General features: G+C 32.5%; 1 protein-coding gene across 1 annotated transcript; it reads left to right on the top strand.

The window, feature by feature from the left end:
* Positions 1-12,203: 12,203 nt before the first annotated feature.
* Positions 12,204-21,921, top strand: LOC142240227 (troponin C-like). The gene is made up of 3 exons (XM_075311923.1): positions 12,204-12,329; positions 15,030-15,456; positions 21,620-21,921. The coding sequence occupies exons 1-3, from the start codon at positions 12,312-12,314 to the stop codon at positions 21,646-21,648; spliced, it is 474 nt and encodes a 157-aa protein (XP_075168038.1). The 5' UTR covers positions 12,204-12,311; the 3' UTR covers positions 21,649-21,921.
* The last annotated feature ends 216 nt before the right edge of the window (positions 21,922-22,137 follow it).

The following is a 22,137-nucleotide window of genomic DNA, read 5'->3' as shown; positions in this document are numbered from 1 at the left end:
CTTAAATTGTGTCTAGAACTTCATATAGCTCTAAGGACATTTTAACAATTTTTAATTCTAAATATTAAATTTTATTACATTTATTATTTTTAATAAATTTTCTTCAATTTGACAAAAATTAAATACAACTCTTAACCACTTGTCATAATTTAGTTTGCCTGAAATTTTGTTCCAGAAATATTTCTTGTTTCTTTGTGGGTATCGTACGTAAGCAGGAACATACTGTCATTTTCAAAAAAAAAAAAAATACAAAATCAGTATTTTATAACAGAATAAAATTTCTATTAAATTTCGAATATAAACAATGTTCCTATGCTTGTTAATATCATATAAAAAATTTTTATCTGCCATTGCATACACTTGTTTCTAACCACAGATTTAAAGAATAATTTTACTGCACCTGAATCGAAGAATCTCTGAATATGCATTGCATAAATTCTTTAAATTGTAACGAACACATTTTTCACCAAATTCTTTGAAATGATTTCAAATTCCATTGCACAGCCAACCATGAATGTGTCCGAAACAATTGAATTGATGGTCAATTATTCAAAGTGTGGAAAATTTGTTTTAATTGATATGAGCACAAATTATAACACCTTCGATTCCCTGCCCCATCAACCATTGCTACTGAATTTTGTGGTATTTTTTCGAAAACAAGACGGACAAATGAACCTGACGCATGGGTGGACGTTCAATAAAATATTCCTGGCATCTTTGAGTGTGAATATAAAATGCTTAAGATGAAATGTAAACATGATTAGTGATACAATTTGAAAAGGGTAGCTACTGTATGTTCCAGTATAGAATTTTCGCATTTGGCATCATTCTCGCCAAAGAGAATTCCAAATATTTTAGCATTGTACGTCGTGAATACATGACTATAGTCCATTCATCTGTATGACCATCCATTCATCCATAAGCTTCGATGCATTGACCATGGCTAGTGGCATGAAACAGCTGGATATCTGGTAGTAGGCTGACTGGCTGGCCTGTTGGCTAGTGTGTGTCTCTGATTCACATTGAATGTGCCACAATTAATAAAATAAACAATTTAATGGAGGAATGAAAGCTGTGCTAATTACTTGGTCTTTGGCTGGCAGGCAGCTAGCCAGGCAATTATTTCACATTATCAACATTGTATGAAATGCAATTGATGGTTTCTTTTTGTGGTCACACATGAATGGATACACTATATGACCATTTAAGGAAAATTTGGCAGAGGAAAAATATCAAGGGCATGAAGTGAGAAATGAAAAGTTTAAAGAATGTAGGTAATTGTCCCATGCTTTAGTGCAAACAAAACTTCTACTTAATTGTATCTCAATAAAACGCCAAGGTTTTCTTTAAAATATAAACTTAACCCTCTAATGGCCAAACTCGCCTTTAGACGGGCTTTTAGTAAACCACACCTACAGACAATAAAAACGGTTAAATGAAAACAAAACTTAGTTAAAACAAGTATATACAGCACTAAGCTCGGCCGGGCCGAATCTTTAATACCCACCACCATGAACCAAATATCAGCGTTTCCTTTGAAATTTCAGGAGGGCTTGAGGACTTGAGGACACTTCCCGAAGATAAATATAAAGATTTCACCTATGAGGACTATATCAGATTCTGGATTTATAAGAACCATTTTTGTTTGAGTTTTAGAGGAATCATTAACATCTCTTGTAAGTGTGCAAGAAAATTATAAAATAACGTCTGGATTTGAAATTTTAAATCTGTAGAAGTAAAATCTGGAAATTTTGCATTGAGTTTCAAGCAATTTTCATGATGAGTGCGCCTTCTACACCCTCAAAAAGTGAAGTCGGTCTATATGGAGGCATTACCAAATGGACCGATAAAAACTTAATCCGATACACGTTTTTGTGAGCCTAAAATACCAGAATATTTACAATTTCAGGCAAATCAGAAAAAAACTACGGTTTCTAGAAACCCAAGGAGTTAAATCGGGAGATCGTTCTTATGGGGGCTATACTAAAATATGGACCGATACTCACCGTTTTCGGCACACCTCTTTATGACCCGAAAATACCTCTAGATTTCCAATTTCAGGCAAATAGGATAAAAACTTTGGATTCTAGAAGCCCAAGAAGTAAAATCGGGAAATCAGTTTATATGGGGGCTATACCAAAATATGGACCGATACTCACCATTTTCGGCACACCTCTTTATGGTCCTAAAATACCTCTAGATTTCCAATTTCAGACAAATTGGATAAAAACTACGGTTTCTATAAGCCCAAGACCCCAAATCGGGAGGTCGTTTTATATGGGGACCATACCAAAACATGGACCGATACTCACAATTTTTGGCACACGTATTTGTGGTCCTACAATACCTCTAGATTTTCAATTTCAGGTAAATTGAATAAAAACTGCGGTTTCTATAAGCCCAAGAAGTAAAATCGGGAGATCGGTCTATATGGGGGCTATACGAAAATATGGATCAATACTCACAATTTTTGGCACACGCATTTGTGGTCTTACAATACCTCCAGATTTCCAATTTCAGATAAATTGAATAAAAACTGCGGTTTCTATAAGCCCAAGAAGTAAAATCGGGAGATCGGTCTATATGGGGGCTATACCAAAACATGGACCGATACTCACCATTTTTGGCACACCTCTTTATGGTCATAAAATACCTCTACATTTCAAATTTCAGGCAAATTGGATAAAAACTACGATATCTATAAGCCCAAGAAGTAAAATCGGGAGATCGGTCTATATGGGGGCTATACCAAAATATGGATCGATACTCACAATTTTTGGCACACGTATTTGTGGTCCTACAATAGCTCTAGATTTCCAATTTCAGGCAAATTGGGTAAAAACTACGATTTCTATAAGCCCAAGTCCCCAAATCGGGAGGTCGGTTTATATGGGGACTATATCAAAACCTGGACCGATATAGCCCATCTTCGAACTTGACCTGCCTGCAGACAAAAGACGAGTTTGTGCAAAATTTCAGCACGATTGCTTCATTATTGAAGACTGTAGCGTGATTACAACAGACAGACAGACAGACAGACAGACAGACGGACATCGTTATATCGTCTTAGAATTTCTCCCTAATCAAGAATATATATACTTTATATAGTCGGAAATCCATATTTCGATGTGTTACAAACGGAATGACAAACTTATTATACCCCCGTCACCATTCTATGGTGGTGGGTATAAAAATCGTCAGATTGGTCTATATGAGGGTTATATTAAACCATGGTTGAATAATTACCATTTTCGGTACACCTCTTTATGGTCCTAGAATACCTCTGGATTTCCATTTTCAGGCAAATTGGGTAAAAACTACGGATTCTAGAAGCCCAAAAACTAAATCGGGAGCTCGGTCTATATGGGGGCTATACCAAAACATGGACCGATACTCACCATTTTTGGCACACCTCTTCAAGGTTCCAAAATACCTCTAGATTTTCAATTTCGCGCAAATTGGATGAAAACTACGGTTTCTATAAGCGAAAGACCCCAAATCGGGAGGTCGGTTTATATGGGGGCTATACCAAACCATGGACCGACACTCACCATTTTTGGCACACCTCTTCAAGGTCCCAAAATACCTCTAGATTTTCAATTTCGCGCAAATTGGATGAAAACTACGGTTTCTATAATCGAAAGACCCCAAATCGGGAGGTCGGTTTATATGGGGGCTATACCAAAACATGGCCCGATATAACCCATCTTCGAACTTGACCTGCGCGCAGACAAAAGACGATTCTGTGCCAAATTTCAGGACGATAGCTCCATTATTGAATGCTGTAGCGTGATTACAACAGACAGCCAGACAGAAAGACGGACAGACGGACATGCTTATATCGTCTTAGAATTTCTCCCTGATCAAGAATATATATACTTTATATAGTCGGAAATCGATATTTCGATGCGTTACAAACGGAATGACAAACTTATTATACCCCGTCACCATTCTATGGTGGTGGGTATAACAAGTATATACGGCCGTAAGTTCGGCCAGGCCGAATCTTATGTTCCCTCCACCATGGATTGCATAGAAACTTATTTCTATAGAAATAAATTTTTTTAAAAATTTTCTATAGAAATAAATTTTTTTAAAAATATTCTATAGAAATAAATTTTTGACAAAATTTTTTATACAAATAAAATTTTGCCAAATTTTCTATAGAAATAAAATCTTCACAAAATTTTGTATAGTAAAAAATCTTGACAAAATTTTGTATAGTAAACAATTTTGACAAAATTTTGTATAGTAAACAATTTTGACAAAATTTCCTATAGAATAAAGTTTTGACAAAATTTTGTATAGTAATAAAATTTTGACAATATTTTCAATAGTAATAAAATTTTGACAAAATTTTCTATAAAAATAAAATCTTGACAAAATTTTCTATAGTAATAAAATTTTGACAAAATTTTCTATAGTAATAAAATTTTGACAAAATTTTCTATAGAAATAAAATTTTGGTAGACTATTTTTGGGGATCGGCTATATATAACTATAGACCGATATGGACCTATTTTAGCATGGTTGTTAGCGGCCATATACTAGCGCAATGTACCAAATTTTGCCACGTACCAAATTTCAACCGGGTCGGATGAATTGTGCTCTTCCAATAGCTCCGCAAGCCAAATCTGGGGTCGGTTTATATGGGGGCTATATATGATTATCGTCCGATGTGGACCAATTTTTGCATGTTTGTTAAAGACCATATACTAACACAATGTACCAAATATCAGCCGGATCGGATGAAAGTTGCTTCTCTTAGAGGCTCCGCCAAGCAAATCTGGGGATCGGTTTATATGGGGCCTAAATATAATTATAGACCGATTTGGACCAATTTTTGCATGGTTGTGAGAGACCATATACTAACACCATGTACCATATATCAGCCGGATCGGATTAATTTTGCTCCACCAAGATGCTCCGCAAGCCAAATCTGAGCGTCGGTTTATATGGGGGCTATACGTAAAATTTGGTACATGGTGTTAGTATATGGCATCTAACAACCATGCAAAAATTGGTCCACATCGGTCCATAATTATATATAGCCCCCATATAAACCGATCCCCCGATTTGGTTTGCGGAGCCTCTAAGAGAAGCAAATTTCATCCGATCCAGCTAAAATTTGGTACATGGTATTGGTATATGTTCTCTAATGACCATGCAAAAATTGATCCATATCGGTCCATAATTATATATAGCCCCCATATAAACCGATCCCCCGATTTGGCTTGCGGAGCCTCTAAGAGAAACAAATTTCATCCGATCCGGCTAAAATTTGGTACATGGTATTGGTATATGTTCTAATGACCATGCAAAAATTGGTCCACATCGGTCCATAATTATATATAGCCCCCATATAAACCGATCCACCGATTTGGCTTGTGGAGCCTCTAAGAAAAGCAAATTTCATCCGATCCGGCTGAAATTTGGTACATGGTGTTGGTATATGTTCTCTAATGACCATGCAAAAATTGGTCCATATCGGTCCATATTTATTGCCACTCGAGCCAAAAATAATTTACAAAAATTTTTTTTATAGAAAACATTGTCAAAATGTTATTTCTATTGAAAATTTTGTCAAAATGTTATTTCTATAGAAAATTTTGTCAAGATTTTGTTTCTATAGAAAATTTTGTCAAAATTTTATTTCTATAGAAAAGTTTTTCCAAATTTTACTTCCATAGAAAATGTTTTCAAAATTGTATTTCTATAGAAACTTTAAACTTAATTATATACGTATTTAATCGGCCTTTTTTAGTTTAATATATATGTACTATGTGGTATATATTACGGTAGGAAGTTTTAAGATACCTTGCCATCGGCAAGTGTTACCGCAACCGAAGTAATGCCATTGTGGATGACAGTCTTCAGTAGAAGTTTCTACGCAATCCATGGTGGAGGGTACATAAGCTTCGGCCTGGCCGAACTTACGGCCGTATATACTTGTTTTTAATTGAAATAAAAATCAATCGCACAAATTAGTAGTATCAATTGATGTTTTAATTGGATCAATAAATTTTTAATTTACTATCGATTAATTTTTTAATTGACGCTATCATTTCTGTGATTGAAGACATTTCAATTAAAAAAATAATTGGATCAATTAATTTCGTGATTGAATCGGAAAAAAATTGTGTGTACTTAAGGAAGCTCGGAACCACTCAGAAATCACTCATCAGCATTACTGAGAGAGGATAATCCACTGCTGGAAAAATTTTTGGTGTTTGGTCGAAACTGAGAACCTATGACCCTTAGTATGCAAGGCGGGTATGCTGGCCATTACACCACGGTGGCCCGCAAAGGTGTAATCTGTAGGCCAATTTAATTTTTTTTTCAGCTGAACTCTTTGGTAATTAAACCCAGTGATTTTTTTCTTGACAAACTGCTCAATTTCTGCTAAAATTCAAGCTTCATAATATTCACTATTTTCTTCAGTATAGAATATTTTTAATTTCGGAATATAATGACTTTGTACTTTATGAAAATCTACCTAACAGAATTACTGGACTCCGAATTACAACTTCTTGGTGATATAGAGGTCGCAACATCCATTTGTTTTACGAAGTTTCCGCACTAAAATTAAATTTTCTCAATTTTAACGGCTATATATCCCAGTAAGAATAACAAAAAAATATTTGAAAAGTGTACCCATTCATTTCTCAACTAACGTAGAATTTGCAAAAAAAAAAAATTAACATAACATACGTTGGAATAAGCATAACATATATAGATGTAATGCGAAATCAATGCAGAGGATGCTTAAACGATTTCTTTCGCCCTATGACAAGCCCATGTAAAATTCATTGATTCGGATCCAAACGAAATATTTCCATTCGTCCGTCTGTCTGGTAAGGTTTGGTTATTTAGTTTGAAATATAATCGAATTGTTATATATTCCTGAAAACAAATCATCAAATTGTTAAGGACAATTTTTTTCTTTTATGACTTGTTTCTTACTGCTCTTCTTTTTTATTTATTAATCTCAGTCACTCACATCTGTTGCCAAAAAATAAAAATGCAGTATTGCGATGGAAATATCCTCCTTTCAGCATACATATCTACGTATGCAAATAAAGAAAATTTTTATTAAACAAATTCGCCGATACCTTCTATATAGCTAAGGCGTCACGATGCTACGGAAGTTTTGCAGATTTTGTCGTTTTTTTATAATTAATTTAAACACTTTATATTCATATAAAAAAAATCATCTAATATTTATGATCAATTTGCATATTTTTCACCAACCCCCAAACAGATGTTAGCATAAATTTTCTAATTTAATTGGAAGCTTTTTATTCGAAACAAATGGAAATGATGACATTCTCAACAACCGCATCATTGCTTGATCAATCACTTTTGATGATAAAACATGGCAAAGGCGAGGCGAGGCGAGGCGAAGATACTCTCTTTGTCGCATATAGTTATAGTAGGTGATTTGTTCCAATTCATTTTCCCTGACTGATTTATATCGCGTTTATTAGTATATTTTTATTGTCGATTGTGTTCTTCAGTGCAATTTTTAATGAATAATGAAAAACGAAATGATAAATTATCATTGTTTTTTAAAGTCACCATAAATAATAAAAAAAAACAAAAATCACAGTAAATGCCAGAAGTCTACGAAGGAGCTACGTCAGCCTGGGGCAGTATTTATGTCTAGTGGTCATTAGCCAAACGGAAGAATACAGAGGGTAGATCATCAAAAATGATTTTATAATTAAACCGAAATGTCTGTCCTCTCCATGCTTAAGAGAGTATTTTTATTTTGTAAAAGGCAATAATATTCGAATCGCTTATAATCCATTGAAGAATGAAATCTTTATCATTCAAAAGGCCACAACAATAGCAACAACACTGATAATCGTTTGGAAAACACAACATAGATATGGCTATCGGGGACTCTCTCTCTCTGCTCCTCACAACCTGCCACCCACCCATTTGCCTATCTCTTCTAAATATTGTTCAACAGACCACACACACACACTATACTATTGTGGCATATTTTTCTTCTCTCTCCCTCGTCCAAAATGAAAATGATTTTATAGCACGATTATTTTGTTTTTCTATCCGAAGAATGTTCGGCAAATTTTACGATGCTTACGCACTCTTCTTACACACACTCGTCTAAACAAAATAAAAATCCCTGCTATGGGTGGGTGGGGGCATATAGCCAATTGCCCTATTGTCATTGTGGTTAACCAATGGATGAGTAGATTGTACACTGGGAAAATATTTTTAAGTGGAGTTATCAGGGAGTTCCAGAAATCTGGCAGAGTGCACAAATATAAATATAATTTGTATCAATTTACGAAAAATACATGGTGGCTCGGAGTTGCATTGTAATAAGAAAAAAAGAGTTTTTCATATAAAATTTTAATTTATTATGATTTGCGTCACATTTAGATTTTTAGGGGGTGGTCACTAGTTACTTTTTTTGCTCTAGGACGCATACGAGTATTTAAGGAAATATGGGCAGAACAATTTGTTAATACTCGTATAAAAAATTTGATGTTTTTTAGGATCAACATAGAAATTTAGTTCTTTGGGGGTGGTACTAATAATCTCTTCGCTCTAGAGCATATGTCCAAAACAGGTTTTTCATCGGAAAAATCGGATTTTTTGAGAATTTTCATCGAAATTTTGATTTTTTTTTTCAAATTTATTCTAAACTTTTTTGTTGTATAGTGCAATCTAACCAAACAAAGATAGCATTTCTTCCAGTGTATAAAGAAAATCTTGCTAAACTGTAGCAATGCAATTTAACTAATTAACAAGTGTTTTTTTTACGAAGTGTATCCTCCCTCCTCCCAATCAGCCGAATAATTTTAAACACTGGAAGTAGTTTTAGTATTGCATTGTATTGTAAATTTCGATTCCTATATGGAAAAATATAAAACGAATGAGTGGAATATTTATAAACATTTTAAAGCAGACAGTTGGGTGGAAATAAAAATCGATTCTCACAATTGTTAATGCTTAGCAATCGACTACAAAAATGTTGTTGTTTTTGAAGATTTCTGTACAGCAAACAAAAAAAAAACAAAAACACTCACATCTTCTACGAAGTGCCTTGATTTTCTTGTTTATTTTTCCTCTTTTGATAGGAGCTATACAGTAATTTTCCGATTTTTCCGATTGTATACAACATGAAAAATTGTTAACAATGTGTGTCACAATTGGAGGGTTTTAATGCCAACAGGGCCTTTTGTAAAAATTTTTTGACTTTGGAAAGACAATAATAATTGAAATATGTCAAGTTAAATTTTGATAAAAAACATTAAAATGCATTCATTGCAATATTTAATGGAAGAATTTTTAGAAGTGTTTAGAAAGAAGGGTTTTAGACGATGCAATAATTGCATGCAATAATTGCACGCAATTCTTGTTTGTAGGCAAACGGGGTAGAGAAGCAAAGGGGGTAGAAAAAATTTCAAGTTTTCCGTTCCTCTTGCAATTTTTTGACATTTCTGAAACTTGAAATTTCAAGCGATTGCATGAAAAATTTCAACGTATAAATGCTGAAGTTTTTAAGAAGCAACTTTAAAAGAGAATACAAAAAATTGCACGCAACCAATTGCATCGTTTAAAACCCCTCAAAGTTGTACCTTGCATGACATTTTATTCAATTTATTGTTAAAAAAAAAACTTAAATTGTAATATGAGGAACATTTTAAACATATAAAATAAAATTGAGGATTTTTAATATCGGCATAACAAGTTCGAATACAAGTCACATTTTTTAGATGTTCATTTTGAGGGTGGTCACGAATTAAAGTCCTTTTCGCTCTAGGACGTATATTTAAGGAGATATGGCCAAATTAAAATTTTCATATAGAAATTTGGATTTTTTGAGCATTTTCATCGAAATTTTGATTTTTTGAGCGTGGTCACTAATTGAAGTCCCAAAATAAGGTTTTTATATAAAAATTACAGTTTTTTGAGATTTTCCTCGAAATTTTGATTTTTTGAGAGTGGTCGCGAATTAAAGACCTTTTCGCTCTAGGACGCATAAGTTTTTTATATAAAAATTTTGTTTTTTTGAGGATTTTCACGAAATTGTGATTTTTTGAGGCTGTGATTTTTTGGAATTAAAGTCATTTTCGCTCTAGGACGCATAATTAAGGAGATATGATCAAAATGAGTTATTCATATAAAAATTTGAATTTTTTGAGATTTTCATCGAAATTTTGATTTTGAGGTTGGTCACGAATTAACGCCCTTTTCGCTCTAGGACGCATATTTAAGGAGAGATGGCCAAAATGATTTATTCATATAAAAATTTGAATTTTCTGAGAATTTTCAAAATTGTGATTTTTAGGCTGGTCAAAGTCATTTTCTCTCTAGGACGCATATTTAAGGAGAATATTCAAAATAAAGTTTTCACATAAAACTTTGAATTTTTTGAGATTTTCATCGAAATTTTGATTTTGAGTGTAGTCACGAATTAAAGCTCTTTTCACTCTAGGACGCATAGTTAAGGAGAAATAGGCAAAATGAGTTATTCATATAAAAATTTGAATTTTTTGAGAATTTTCACGAATTAAAGTTCTCTTCTCTCTCTTTGACGCATGTTTAAGGAGAAATGGCCAAAATATGGTTTTCATAGTTAAGGGAGGACGCATAATTAAGGAGAAATAGCCAAAATGAGTTATTCATATACAAATTTGAATTTTTTAAGAATTTTCAAAATTGTGATTTTTAGGTCACGAATTAAAGTCCTCTTCTCTCTAGGACGCATATTTAACGAGAATGTTCAAAATAAAGTTTTCACATAAAAATTTGAATTTTTTGAGATTTTCATCGAAATTTAAATTTTTTGAGTGTGGTCACGAATTAAAGCTCTTTTCACTCTAGGACGCATAGTTAAGGAGAAATAGCTAAAATGGGGGTTATTCATATAAAAATTTGAGTTTTTTGAGAATTTGCACGAATTAAAGTCCTCTTCTCTCCCTTTGACGCATGTTTAAGGAGAAATGGCCAAAATATGGTTTTCATATAAAAATTTTAATTTTTTGAGGATTTTAATCGAAATTTTGATTTTTTAGGGTGATCACGAACTAAAGTCCTTTTCGCTCTAGAATGCATATTTAAGGAGACATGGCCACAATAAGTTTTTCATATAAACATTTGAAGTTTTTGAAGATTTTCATCGAAATTTTGATGAGGGTCGTCACGAACTAAAGTCCTTTTCGCTCTAGAATGCATATTTAAGGAGACATGGCCAACTAAGTTTTTCATATAAAATTTTGGATTTTTTGAGAATTTTCATTGAAATGTTGATTTCGCGGTTGGCGTGGCAGCACAGCATACAGAGGGTCGTGGTTTCAATCCCAGCTTTGACCGAACACCAAAAAGTTTTTCAGTTTTTGAGTATCCCCTCTCAATAATGCACAAGCCTCTCCAAGGTGCAACGCTGTTCGATCACGGCTGAAAAAAAGAGGTCCCTTGCCATTGAGCTAAACATAGAATCGGGCAGCACTCATTAATAAGAGAGAAGTTCACCATCTGTGGTACCATAATGGTCAGAATAGTCGAAGTACAACCTAAAATAGCGGGCTGCCACTATACATAACCTAACCTTAAATTCTAAAGATTATCCCCCATGTTCTGATTTATGAATTCGCAAAACGCAACATTTTTAACAGTCAATAAATTCTGAACTATTTTATATTTTGCTAAGAAATTTCTTCCATTTCATTTCCTTATCCATAAGAACAGTATGTGGTTCGGAAACTAGCGACTGCGGAAAATTTGGGTTTTGCGAATTCTTAAACCAGAACAGGGGGGTATGACCGACAAACTCGAATACTCGTCTTTTAAGGGATTTTGTTTTGTAGTAAAAACGTTAATCCGATACTTAAGGTGTTTTCCGGAATTCTGTAATTTCTGGCCCCACAACCAAAGAGCCCCAAATACTATCACAATTCCAAAATTAGACCCTGTGCCAAAAATAACCAAAAAAAAAGGTCAACAATACCAATGGTATATATTTTTTTATTTCGAAATTTCTGACGAAAGAAATTTTGTGTTGAAATTTATTGTTAAGGAATGTCGAATGCGTCTCCTCTTTTATTTAAATCGAATGAGTGTTTTTTGTTTTTCTGGGCCTATATATCTGAAATATATGCGATATGTGGGTGTGCGTGTAGCGCTTATTGGTAGGGGGTGGAAAATCTTCCAAAAAAAGTCTGGGAAACAACCTCATGGTGGCGGAGAAATTGAAATTTAGTTGAACAACAAACGCCAAAGAGGCACATCGGTGATCTACTCCTAAGAAAACTAAATTTCAAAAAACATCCCTCACCATGGATAACCAATTCATTGTAAGTGCTGGTGAAATGAAATTCAAAAAAAAAAAAAAAATAATGATGAAATTTTAGAAAAAAAAAGTTAAAAATAAAAAAGAAGAATTATGAACACACGTGGAAGATGGAATTTTATGTGCCATAATACAATGACAATTCATAAAATATAAAAAGAAGTTGTGATTAATCATAGCGGTCAATAATTACCAAGATGACAATCTAAATTTGTTTCGTATGTAAATATATAATATTAAGTGAGTTTAACTGAAAAAAATATCCGAGCTAAGTTCCGTATCGATAGAAGAGAACAATCAGTATAAATGAATTAAAATAAATGAAGTAATTACTGTATACTCCATCAATTCTGTAAATATGTATGTTTACAAAAATTTTTTTGAGGAGTCACTGTTGTTTTTTGGTGTGCATAATTGGATTTCCAAGTGTATCTGACTGGATTCATAACTCAAGATTTTTTCTAAGATAATCTCTTAGGGAGCCTTTGTGTTGGAATTTTTGGCGAACAAGATTCGTATCCTACCCACAAAAAAACACCTAACCCTTATTCTGGCGATGTATCGTCGCAATTTCAGACCAATAGGATGGAAATTAAAACAAAGAGATATTCGAGAAATAAAATCTGTAATCCAACCGGAAGAATTCGATTATTGAAACTTTATAAAGATTACAACAAATTAGCTTTTGCTTTTGTTGAAAATTCCACCAAATCGACGAAGCACCAAAATCGATTAATCAAATTCTTAAATTTTTTCAAGTGAAAAAATAATGTGATGTAGATTTTTCAATATCAAAAAAATAATATATGGAAAAATCTAAAACTGAAGACTTCGACGTTTCCACAATTGGGAAGTAAAATTTTGACTTCTTCAAATTTGAAATAAATTGAAAATCCACTTCTCCACAAGTGCACGCAGAGAAGTGATATGATCACCCCAAACATGTTCCAAGAGCAAAATGATATTTTTGGACGGTGAAAATGGAACAGTTTTGTCGCAAAAATATCGTTTTCTCGGCAAAAATGTTTGCCGAAATCAGATACATAAATTTCGCGAAAAGCACATGTTTGCGACAAACATATGGACCATGTTCACCATCCAAAAATAATATTTTGCTCTTGAAATATATTTGGAGTGATCATATTCCTTCTCTGGGTGATGGAAGTTCGACCTTTGCAAAAGTTAAAATTTTGAAAATATGAAAATTCCTCATTTTTGGAAAAATTGACTTTTTTCTTCCGCACGCAGAGAAGGAATATGATCACCTCAAACATGTTTCAAGAGCAAAATGTTATTTTTGTATGGTGACCATGTAACATGTTTGTCACTAAAATGTTATTTTCTCGTCAAATATAACCTGCTTGCCGAAATCAGATACATGATTTCCGAGGCAATAACATGGTTGCGAAAACCATGTTACATGGTCACCACCCAAAAATAACATTTTGCTCTTAAAACATGTTTGAGGTGATCATATTCCTTCTCTGGGTGCGCTTTCAATCCCTGATCAGGGAGTCACCGTGGTGCAATGGTTAGCATGTCCGCCTTGCATACACAAGGTCGTGGGTTCGATTCCTGCTTCGACCGAACACCAAAAAGTTTTTCAGCGGTGGATTATCCCACCTCAGTAATGCTGGTGACATTTCTGAGGGTTTCAAAACTTCTCTAAGTGGTTTCACTGCAATGTGGAACGCCGTTCGGACTCGGCTATAAAAAGGAGGTCCCTTGTCAATGAGCTTAACATGGAGTCGGGCAGCACTCAGTGATAAGAGAGAAGTTCACCAATGTGGTATTACAATGGACTGAATAGTCTAAGTGAGCCTGATACATCTTTTCAATGAAGTCGTTTCGTCCTTATAGTTAAGTGATACGACTTAACGTTGGTTATCCTAACATGAAAGAAAATGTCGTTTTACTAAGGCCAACTTGACTTTAATACATCTGAAAAGTCTTCAAAATTAATGAAATCGTTCTTTAATTTTGTTAATTTTTGCATCTCGGCAAAAATTTTAGTTTATTTTAAAGTTTTTTTTTTTTACTTGATTGCAAATGTCCTAAGCGGAAGTCTCATATACATACTGATTGTCGTCCTCAGTTTTATAAGTGGTCATTGAAGTAGGTTTGGTGAAATATAGTGACAGCCTTTTATTTCATGCTCACTTATACTATTCAGTCCTTTGCAATACCACATGCGGTAAATTTCTCTCTTATCAATGAGTGCTGCTCGATTTTAACTTAATAACAAAACACCTCCTTCCGAGTCTCAATTGTGTTTCATATTACGGTGAAACCATTTAGAGAAGTTTTGAAAACTCAGAAATGTCAACAGCAGTATTGGCAGGTGATAATCCACCGCTGGAAAATTTTGGTTTTTTGATCGAAACTGGGATACAACCCAGGACCCAAATTTAATTAACGTCCAAAAGTGAAAATGTCAAAGGTTGGCAATTCTCTAAATTAATTTCGCTTTGTGCCATGGCTCATATCTCCCAGAAGTTCTTCATGATCCTTTTGACAATGAGAACGCTTTCTACATTTTAATACCCCCTTTATATGCCATCTTTACCCTATCAAAAATCTAATTCTATCGATTCCACTCAAATTTCCACATTATTTTTATCGAAATAATACAATTTATGTTAAGCTACATATTAAACTTAAATCTATACAAATTTTCTCACTCTCACTTTCTTATTATTTTCAGGATGAAGATCTTACCCCCGAGCAAATTGCCGTCTTGCAAAAGGCTTTCAACAGTTTTGACAGTCAAAAATGCGGCAGTATCTCCACCGATATGGTTGCCGATATCTTGCGTTTGATGGGTCAACCCTTTGACAGACAAATCTTGGAAGAACTCATCGAAGAAGTCGATGAAGATAAGTCTGGCCGTTTGGAATTCGAAGAATTCGTTCAATTGGCTGCCAAATTCATTGTTGAAGAAGATGCTGAAGCCATGCAAAAGGAATTGCGTGAAGCTTTCCGTTTGTATGACAAACAAGGCAATGGTTATATTCCCACCTCTTGCTTGCGTGAAATTTTGCGTGAATTGGATGATCAATTGACCAATGAAGAATTGGACATTATGATTGAAGAAATCGATTCTGATGGTTCCGGTACTGTTGATTTCGATGGTGAGTGTGAACGAAATGAGTAACTAATTACCCATATCAAAATGATGACATGCTGTTTGTATTGTGTGTCGAAAATGTCTAAGCAAATGTCCCAGAATTGAAATAACTAGTTGATGTAGAAATATGATTGTTAGTTCTTCCATGTTGGCTATAAGCCAACATTTTTTTTCCTAGTGATGGAAGATGTGTAGTGTTGTAGTCATTTGTCTATTTGAGATATTAACAAATAGAAATCTAGAAAAAGTGATTAGCAAGTAATTTGAGATGACAATTAACATTGAGTTAATGTTTGTTTTTGTTCTCAATATGAGGAAGTCAATCGATTCTAGCGGAGGAGATTTTTTGGAGGTTACGTTGATTAGGTTGTGGACTTACTTTTAGGATTTAGAGAATTATTTTTTTATTTTGGGAGCATCTTGTATTTGACAGTTGTTATTGCTATTTTAATATCAATGATAAAATTCACTGAAAAAATATTTTTTTTATTTCTATTACGAAATTGTTTTTATTCAATTAATTTTTTCTTAAAATGTCTTTAATCAAGGCAAAGAAAATAGCAAGCATCAACGCTTTTTAAAAGAATTGTTTCGAAGAATGATACAAAACCGTGGTGAAGATTAGTGGGTTTCGGTTGACTCGTCGTGGGTTAATTCGTATATGTTACTTGTCCAAATGGGATGACAGGTAGTATACTAACGTATTTATGCGTATTCTATATAAATCTGAATCGAATGTATAAGCCTTCGATCTTTAAAATCAAAATCAATTTGGTTTTTATACCAAAAAGCAGCAATCGAAATTTCATTTCGTTTGAGCAACAAATGCGCCTTGTATTTTGACAAGAAAAAGGCATTGATAAATGGATGGACGGACTTTTATATTAACATAAAATCTCAATATGATATTGAGATAATTTTCCAAAGACTATGACACGGCTATAAAATGCTCTATACACTCAAAAAAAATTCAACCTTAGATTTCACTAAAGCCAATTTAACCCTACTTTAGTTCATTGAATTATCATGTTTTGAGAAAGTTTTCTTGACTTTAATATTTTTTTGCAAACGTTAGTTAAATTAACTAAAAACAAGTAATGAAAGTCTAAAGTCAGGCGGGGCCGACTATATTATACCCTGCACCACTTTGTAGATCTAAATTTTCGATACCATATCACATCCGTCAAATGTGTTGGGGGCTATATATAAAGGTTTGTCCCAAATACATATATTTAAATATCACTCGATCTGGACAGAATTTGATAGACTTCTACAAAGTCTATAGACTCAAAATTTAAGTCGGCTAATGCACTAGGGTGGAACACAATATTAGTAAAAAAACAATATGGGAAACATTTAAATCTGAAGCAATTTTAAGGAAACTTCGCAAAAGTTTATTTATGATTTATAGCTCGATATATATGTTTTCGAAGTTTAGGAAAATTAGAGTAATTTTTACAACTTTTCGACTAAGCAGTGCAGATTTTACAAGAAAAATTATGGTATTTTACCATTTTTGTCGAAATCAGAAAATCATATATATGGGAGCTATATCTAAATCTGAGCCGATTTCAACCAAATTTGGCACGCATAGCTACAATGCTAATTATACTCCCTGTGAAAATTTTCAACTAAATCGTAGTTAAAAATTAGGCTCAGTGGTCATATGATTGTAAATCGGGCGAAAGCTATGTATAGGTGATATATCAAAATCTGAACCGATTTCAAACAAATTTGACACGCATAGCTACAATGCTAATTCTACTCCCTGTGCAAAATTTCAATTAAATCGGAGTAAAAGATTGGCCACTGTGGTCGTATGAGTGTAAATCGGGTGTACGATATATATGGGAGCTATATCTAAATCTGAACCGATTTCAACCAAATTTGGCGCACTTGACTACACTACTAACTGTACTCCTAGTGCAAAATTTTAACCAAATTGGGGTAAAACTCTGGCTTCTGGGACTATATTAGTCCATATCGGGCGAAAAATATATATGGGAGCTATATCTAAATCTGAACCGATTTCAATAAAATTTGACACACTTGACTATAGTACTAATTATTCTTCTTGTGCAAAATTTTAAGCAAATTAGGGTAAAACTCTGGCTTCTGGGGCCATATAAGTCCATATGGGGCGTAATATATCTATGGGAGCTATATCTAAATCTGAACCGATTTCTTCCAAAATCAATAGGGTTCTATTCTGAGCCAAAACACATACTTGTGCCAAATTTGAAGTCGATTGGACTAAACCTGTGACCTAGACTTTGATTACAAAAATGTGTTCACGGACAGACAGACATGGCTATATCGACTTAGGAGCCCTCAGCATTTTTGCCAAAGACACCATGTGTCTTGTGTGTCATGTGTGGAGCCACCGTGGTGCAATGGTTAGCATGCCCGCCTTGCATACACAAGGTCGTGGGTTCGTAATGCTGGGGACATTTCTGAGGGTCTCAAAACTTCTCTAAGTGGTTTCACTGCAATGTGGAACGCCGTTCGGACTCGGCATTGAGCTTATCGGGCAGCACTTAGTCATAAGAGAGAAGTTCACCAATGTGGTATCACAATGGACTGAATAGTCTAAGTGAGCCTGATACATCGGGCTGCCACCTAACCTTACCATGTGTCTATCTCGTCTCCTTCTGGGTGTTGCAAACATATGCACTAACTTATAATACCCTGTTCCATAGTGTGGCGCAGGGTATAAAGAGGAAAACATTTTAGCCATATGAAGCATAAAGATTTCCTAAATTCGTGTCTCCCACAAAATAGTTCAGAATTTCTTAAAATTTTGTAAATTTTACCAATAATACACCCATCTTGAACTTTGTATGGCACTAAAGACGTTTTTGCAATTTTTAACTCCAAGTTTTTCATTCACACTAATAAATTTTCTTTTCCAAGTGAAAAAAAAATATTTTTGTGTTATAAATTTTCTTGAATTGGTTGAACGTATTTATTTATTTTTGTTATATTAGCGTGAAATCTGCGTTTACAATACATTTTAGTTAAAATTTTCTAAAATTAAAAAAAATAATAATTATCCAAAAATTTCCTTCCTGGTGGTGTTACTGTTTTTTGAGTGTATATAAAATATGCCATTTTTTTCTCTACTTATTTCTCAAATCAACATTCCCGTTAACCCATTAAATCACACCTCCTTCCATTTTCCTAGTCTTCGTGTGTTTAAAATAAAATTGAAAAATAGCCACTTGCCAACAAGAGACATGTATCCCATAAATCACAAAGAAAATCTTAAGAATAAAACTCATGAAATATTGGGTAAATTTATTATGAGGATAAACTAAATTAAATGACAATATAAATTCTTAAATGAAAATTGTTTTGTTATTTTATAGTTGCTTAAAAAGTGGAAGGTTTAAAAACAAATGATGAATGATAAATGTTGAATTTTTTCCTCAAGGGAAAAATATCGCCCACACATAATGACAAAGGCACAAGTGGTTCATAATAAATTAGAGCAGCTGGATATGGTCTAGATTGATAATATTGTTGTTAGTAGACAAAAAATACATTTTTGCCAAGTAAATTTTTGTAATTATACGCTTGACAAATTACTTTTTTTTTTTAATCAAGCATTACTTCTTCTAATTTAATTTGCTTGAATTCTTTTCAAAAATATTTCAAATTTAAATCTATTTACTTTTTTTGAAAAGAAAAAAACAAATGTTGCAGAGGTTGATATCTGTTTGGGATGAGAGCCTTTTCGAATGATATTTACAAAATTAGATATAAGACCCAATAATATAACAAATATCCCCAGACATGCATAAGCTGAAACTACCCAGCAAAAATATTTCAGCAGTAACCCAACAAAAAATACTTCAGCAGTAAGGGTTTAGTTGCGCTTTTTGGTATACAATAAAGTAGGCAGTGCATCCACACTGCATGAATCGGTGGCAATAACGTAAACGAGTAATACAACTGGTTTATGATCATTCGTTTACGTTATTGCAACCAATTCATGCAGTGTAGATGCATGAAAGGTAGTGCTGTTTTCCATCACGCCAACAATGCTATACTCAAAATTATATATCACTTCTGAGCAATATTTCTATTAAAATGAGCAATGAGCAAAAAGCTATGTAGAAGCTGCTCTAAATCCGGACATCGCCCACAGAAATCAGCGCTGATTCGGTTGTTTTGTATGCAGTTGGTACTTCCTTACAATCCTGCTGAAATAGTGATCCATTTTTTCTGGGCATGGAAATGTAGAAATATGATCTAGCCGGCATTGAAATACGTATTTTAAGGCTTGCACATATTGATATCTGGTATTTTCTTTCCAATAAATGAATAAAATCGCTTCACCATCTTGGTTTAAAAAGGCTCTTATATAAAAGAGTTATTATATGTAAACTTATTTAACCCTTAAATGCGCACTGTATCTTTTAAGATACAACCAGAAAAAAATTCTTACGTCTTAAAATTTTGACCGAATTTTATGAAATCAAGTTTATTATATTTAATACATCATAGCGCTATTACTATTACTAAATATATATTTTTTTTTTCGGAATATTTGTTGTGCTTCTGAGTAATCTGCAGTCAAAATTAAAAATCAAATTTTGACCAAAAATTAAAAAAGACTACAAATTGGAAGTTAAATAATATTTACCAGAGATGAAAGTAACATAATGTTGGTAAAAAAAGCTTTGTAGTGTAAACATATTTCTCTTCTCTATTTTCTACTAAAATCAAATAGTGTATTTGTAAATAAAAACTTAGCTTAATACGTCTGGTATGTTTTAAGATACAACTACTATTTTTTTTTTCAAAAAAACATATATTTTTTTTGTTAAAAAATATAATATGCAGATGTTCTTTATTTACCATTTTGCATATTATTATTTTTTTTTTTTTTTTGAAGAATCGGCGACCTTAAATTAGAATTTTTGTATATTTAATTTAATTTTTAAAAATTTGTTTTTTTATGAAACTTATAAATTTTATAAATTAATTAATTTTTTTTTAATTTTGGTTTTGTTTTTTTAGTATTGGTTTTTTTCTCCAATCTCTCCGTGATTGGTATGAGATCTGCTAAATTATTTAAAATTCAAAGATGTCTACTGCAAATTAATTTATTTTACTACATTACCCAGCAAAAACATTTGGAAGTACTTCTAAAGACACATCTTTAAAAGCACTTCCAAAAATGTCCTCCCATAGATGTTCTTTATTTTAGCTGCACGGAAAATTCATTTGAGTAAATTTTTTTATAACTCGCTTTTTCCATATTTTTATTGGAAAATTTTAAATTTTTTGTTTCAAATAGGTTAAAAACATATTCAGAATTAATAAAATGGTAAACATTATTTAAATTTTGCCCATAAAAATGCCAAATCCATTCTAGAAAAATTGCGAATTTTTGAAAATATTTGATGTCGTTCTTCACAAGCGTAAGAATGCATTAAAACTCGTAAAAAATTTTTTAAAAACTATTTATTTGTCAAAATATCACAAAATTTCTTAATTCACATCCAAAACACTGAATTCGCATCACACCTTAAGAAGTGATGCAAATTCAGTGCAACGGCTGTTGACATGGTGGACATTCGTTCTATGACAAGCCCATGTTAAATTCATCGCTTCTACGCCAATTTTGCACGACTTCCGGATTCAAAAAGAACATTTTCACTTTTTTTGGCGACGCTTTTTTTGCTGGGTTAAATTAGTATTTTTTCTGTCAATTTTTTATATGTTTTCCTTTTATAATTTATAAATTTTAAGAATTAATTATTTTTTTTATTGATTTTATAAAATATAAAATTTGTTAATTTATAAAATTTATTGTTTATTTTATAAAATTTATTGTAAATTAATTAAAATGTTCGTTCTGTTATTTATTATCGGTTTCTTCCCCAATCTTTCCGTTAATGTTTTGATTTCTGCTAAAATTAATTAAATTTTTCTAATTTTAGTAATCAGCTAAAAAATAAATTAAAACTAGAAAATATTTATGTGGTTATATTTCCGTCAAATAGTTTTATAAGAATTGAAAATATGTTGCATTTAAGGAGTTTATATTAAAATCCATTGAATATTATAAGTATTATTATATATTGTATATTATATATTCCAATTTTAAATATCTGATTATATACTAATTTTATTTCATTTTTTTCTTTTCATTTTAGAATTCATGGAAATGATGACTGGCGAATAAATTCTTCGCATCTTTTTTTCTGCCATCTGTCAACTATAAAAAATAACATTCTCATTAACTTTACATTTTTTTCTATTGGAATTTCTACATGGAAATCCCTTTAATGCTAATTACACCACCAACATAAGCACACTACTACAAATACACAATAACATCAAACAAATAGTCAAATTATATTTAAATGTACACACATACATAACACAAAACAAATTAATGTAATTAAAAAAAAAAAATCAAACAAATAAAATTTGTACTTTTTTTCCTTTTTTTAAATTTTTCTTTGTATTTATTTATTTGGGAAGTTATTGTTTGCTATATAGTGTAACACTAATAACGAATTATTCGAATATTTTAAAACAAATGTTGTAGTTTAGATATGCATTTGTATTGTATGAGAATTTTGAATTGGTTTGCAGGTAATCTAAATTAAATTGAAAGGCATTGAATTATTTGAATACTACAATTCAATGTTATCATTACAATTTTAAA

The sequence above is a fragment of the Haematobia irritans genome, chromosome 5, assembly GCF_050003625.1.
Source record: "Haematobia irritans isolate KBUSLIRL chromosome 5, ASM5000362v1, whole genome shotgun sequence".
Classification (NCBI taxonomy): domain Eukaryota; kingdom Metazoa; phylum Arthropoda; class Insecta; order Diptera; family Muscidae; genus Haematobia; species Haematobia irritans.
This window is presented reverse-complemented; position numbering and strand designations above follow the sequence as displayed.

What these genes read in the sequence shown, in the direction of transcription:
- LOC142240227 (XM_075311923.1), top strand. An exon ending in CGGTACTGTTGATTTCGATG is followed by an intron (nt 15,457 to 21,619) that starts GTGAGTGTGAAC and finishes TTTTCATTTTAG; the next exon opens with AATTCATGGAAATGATGACT.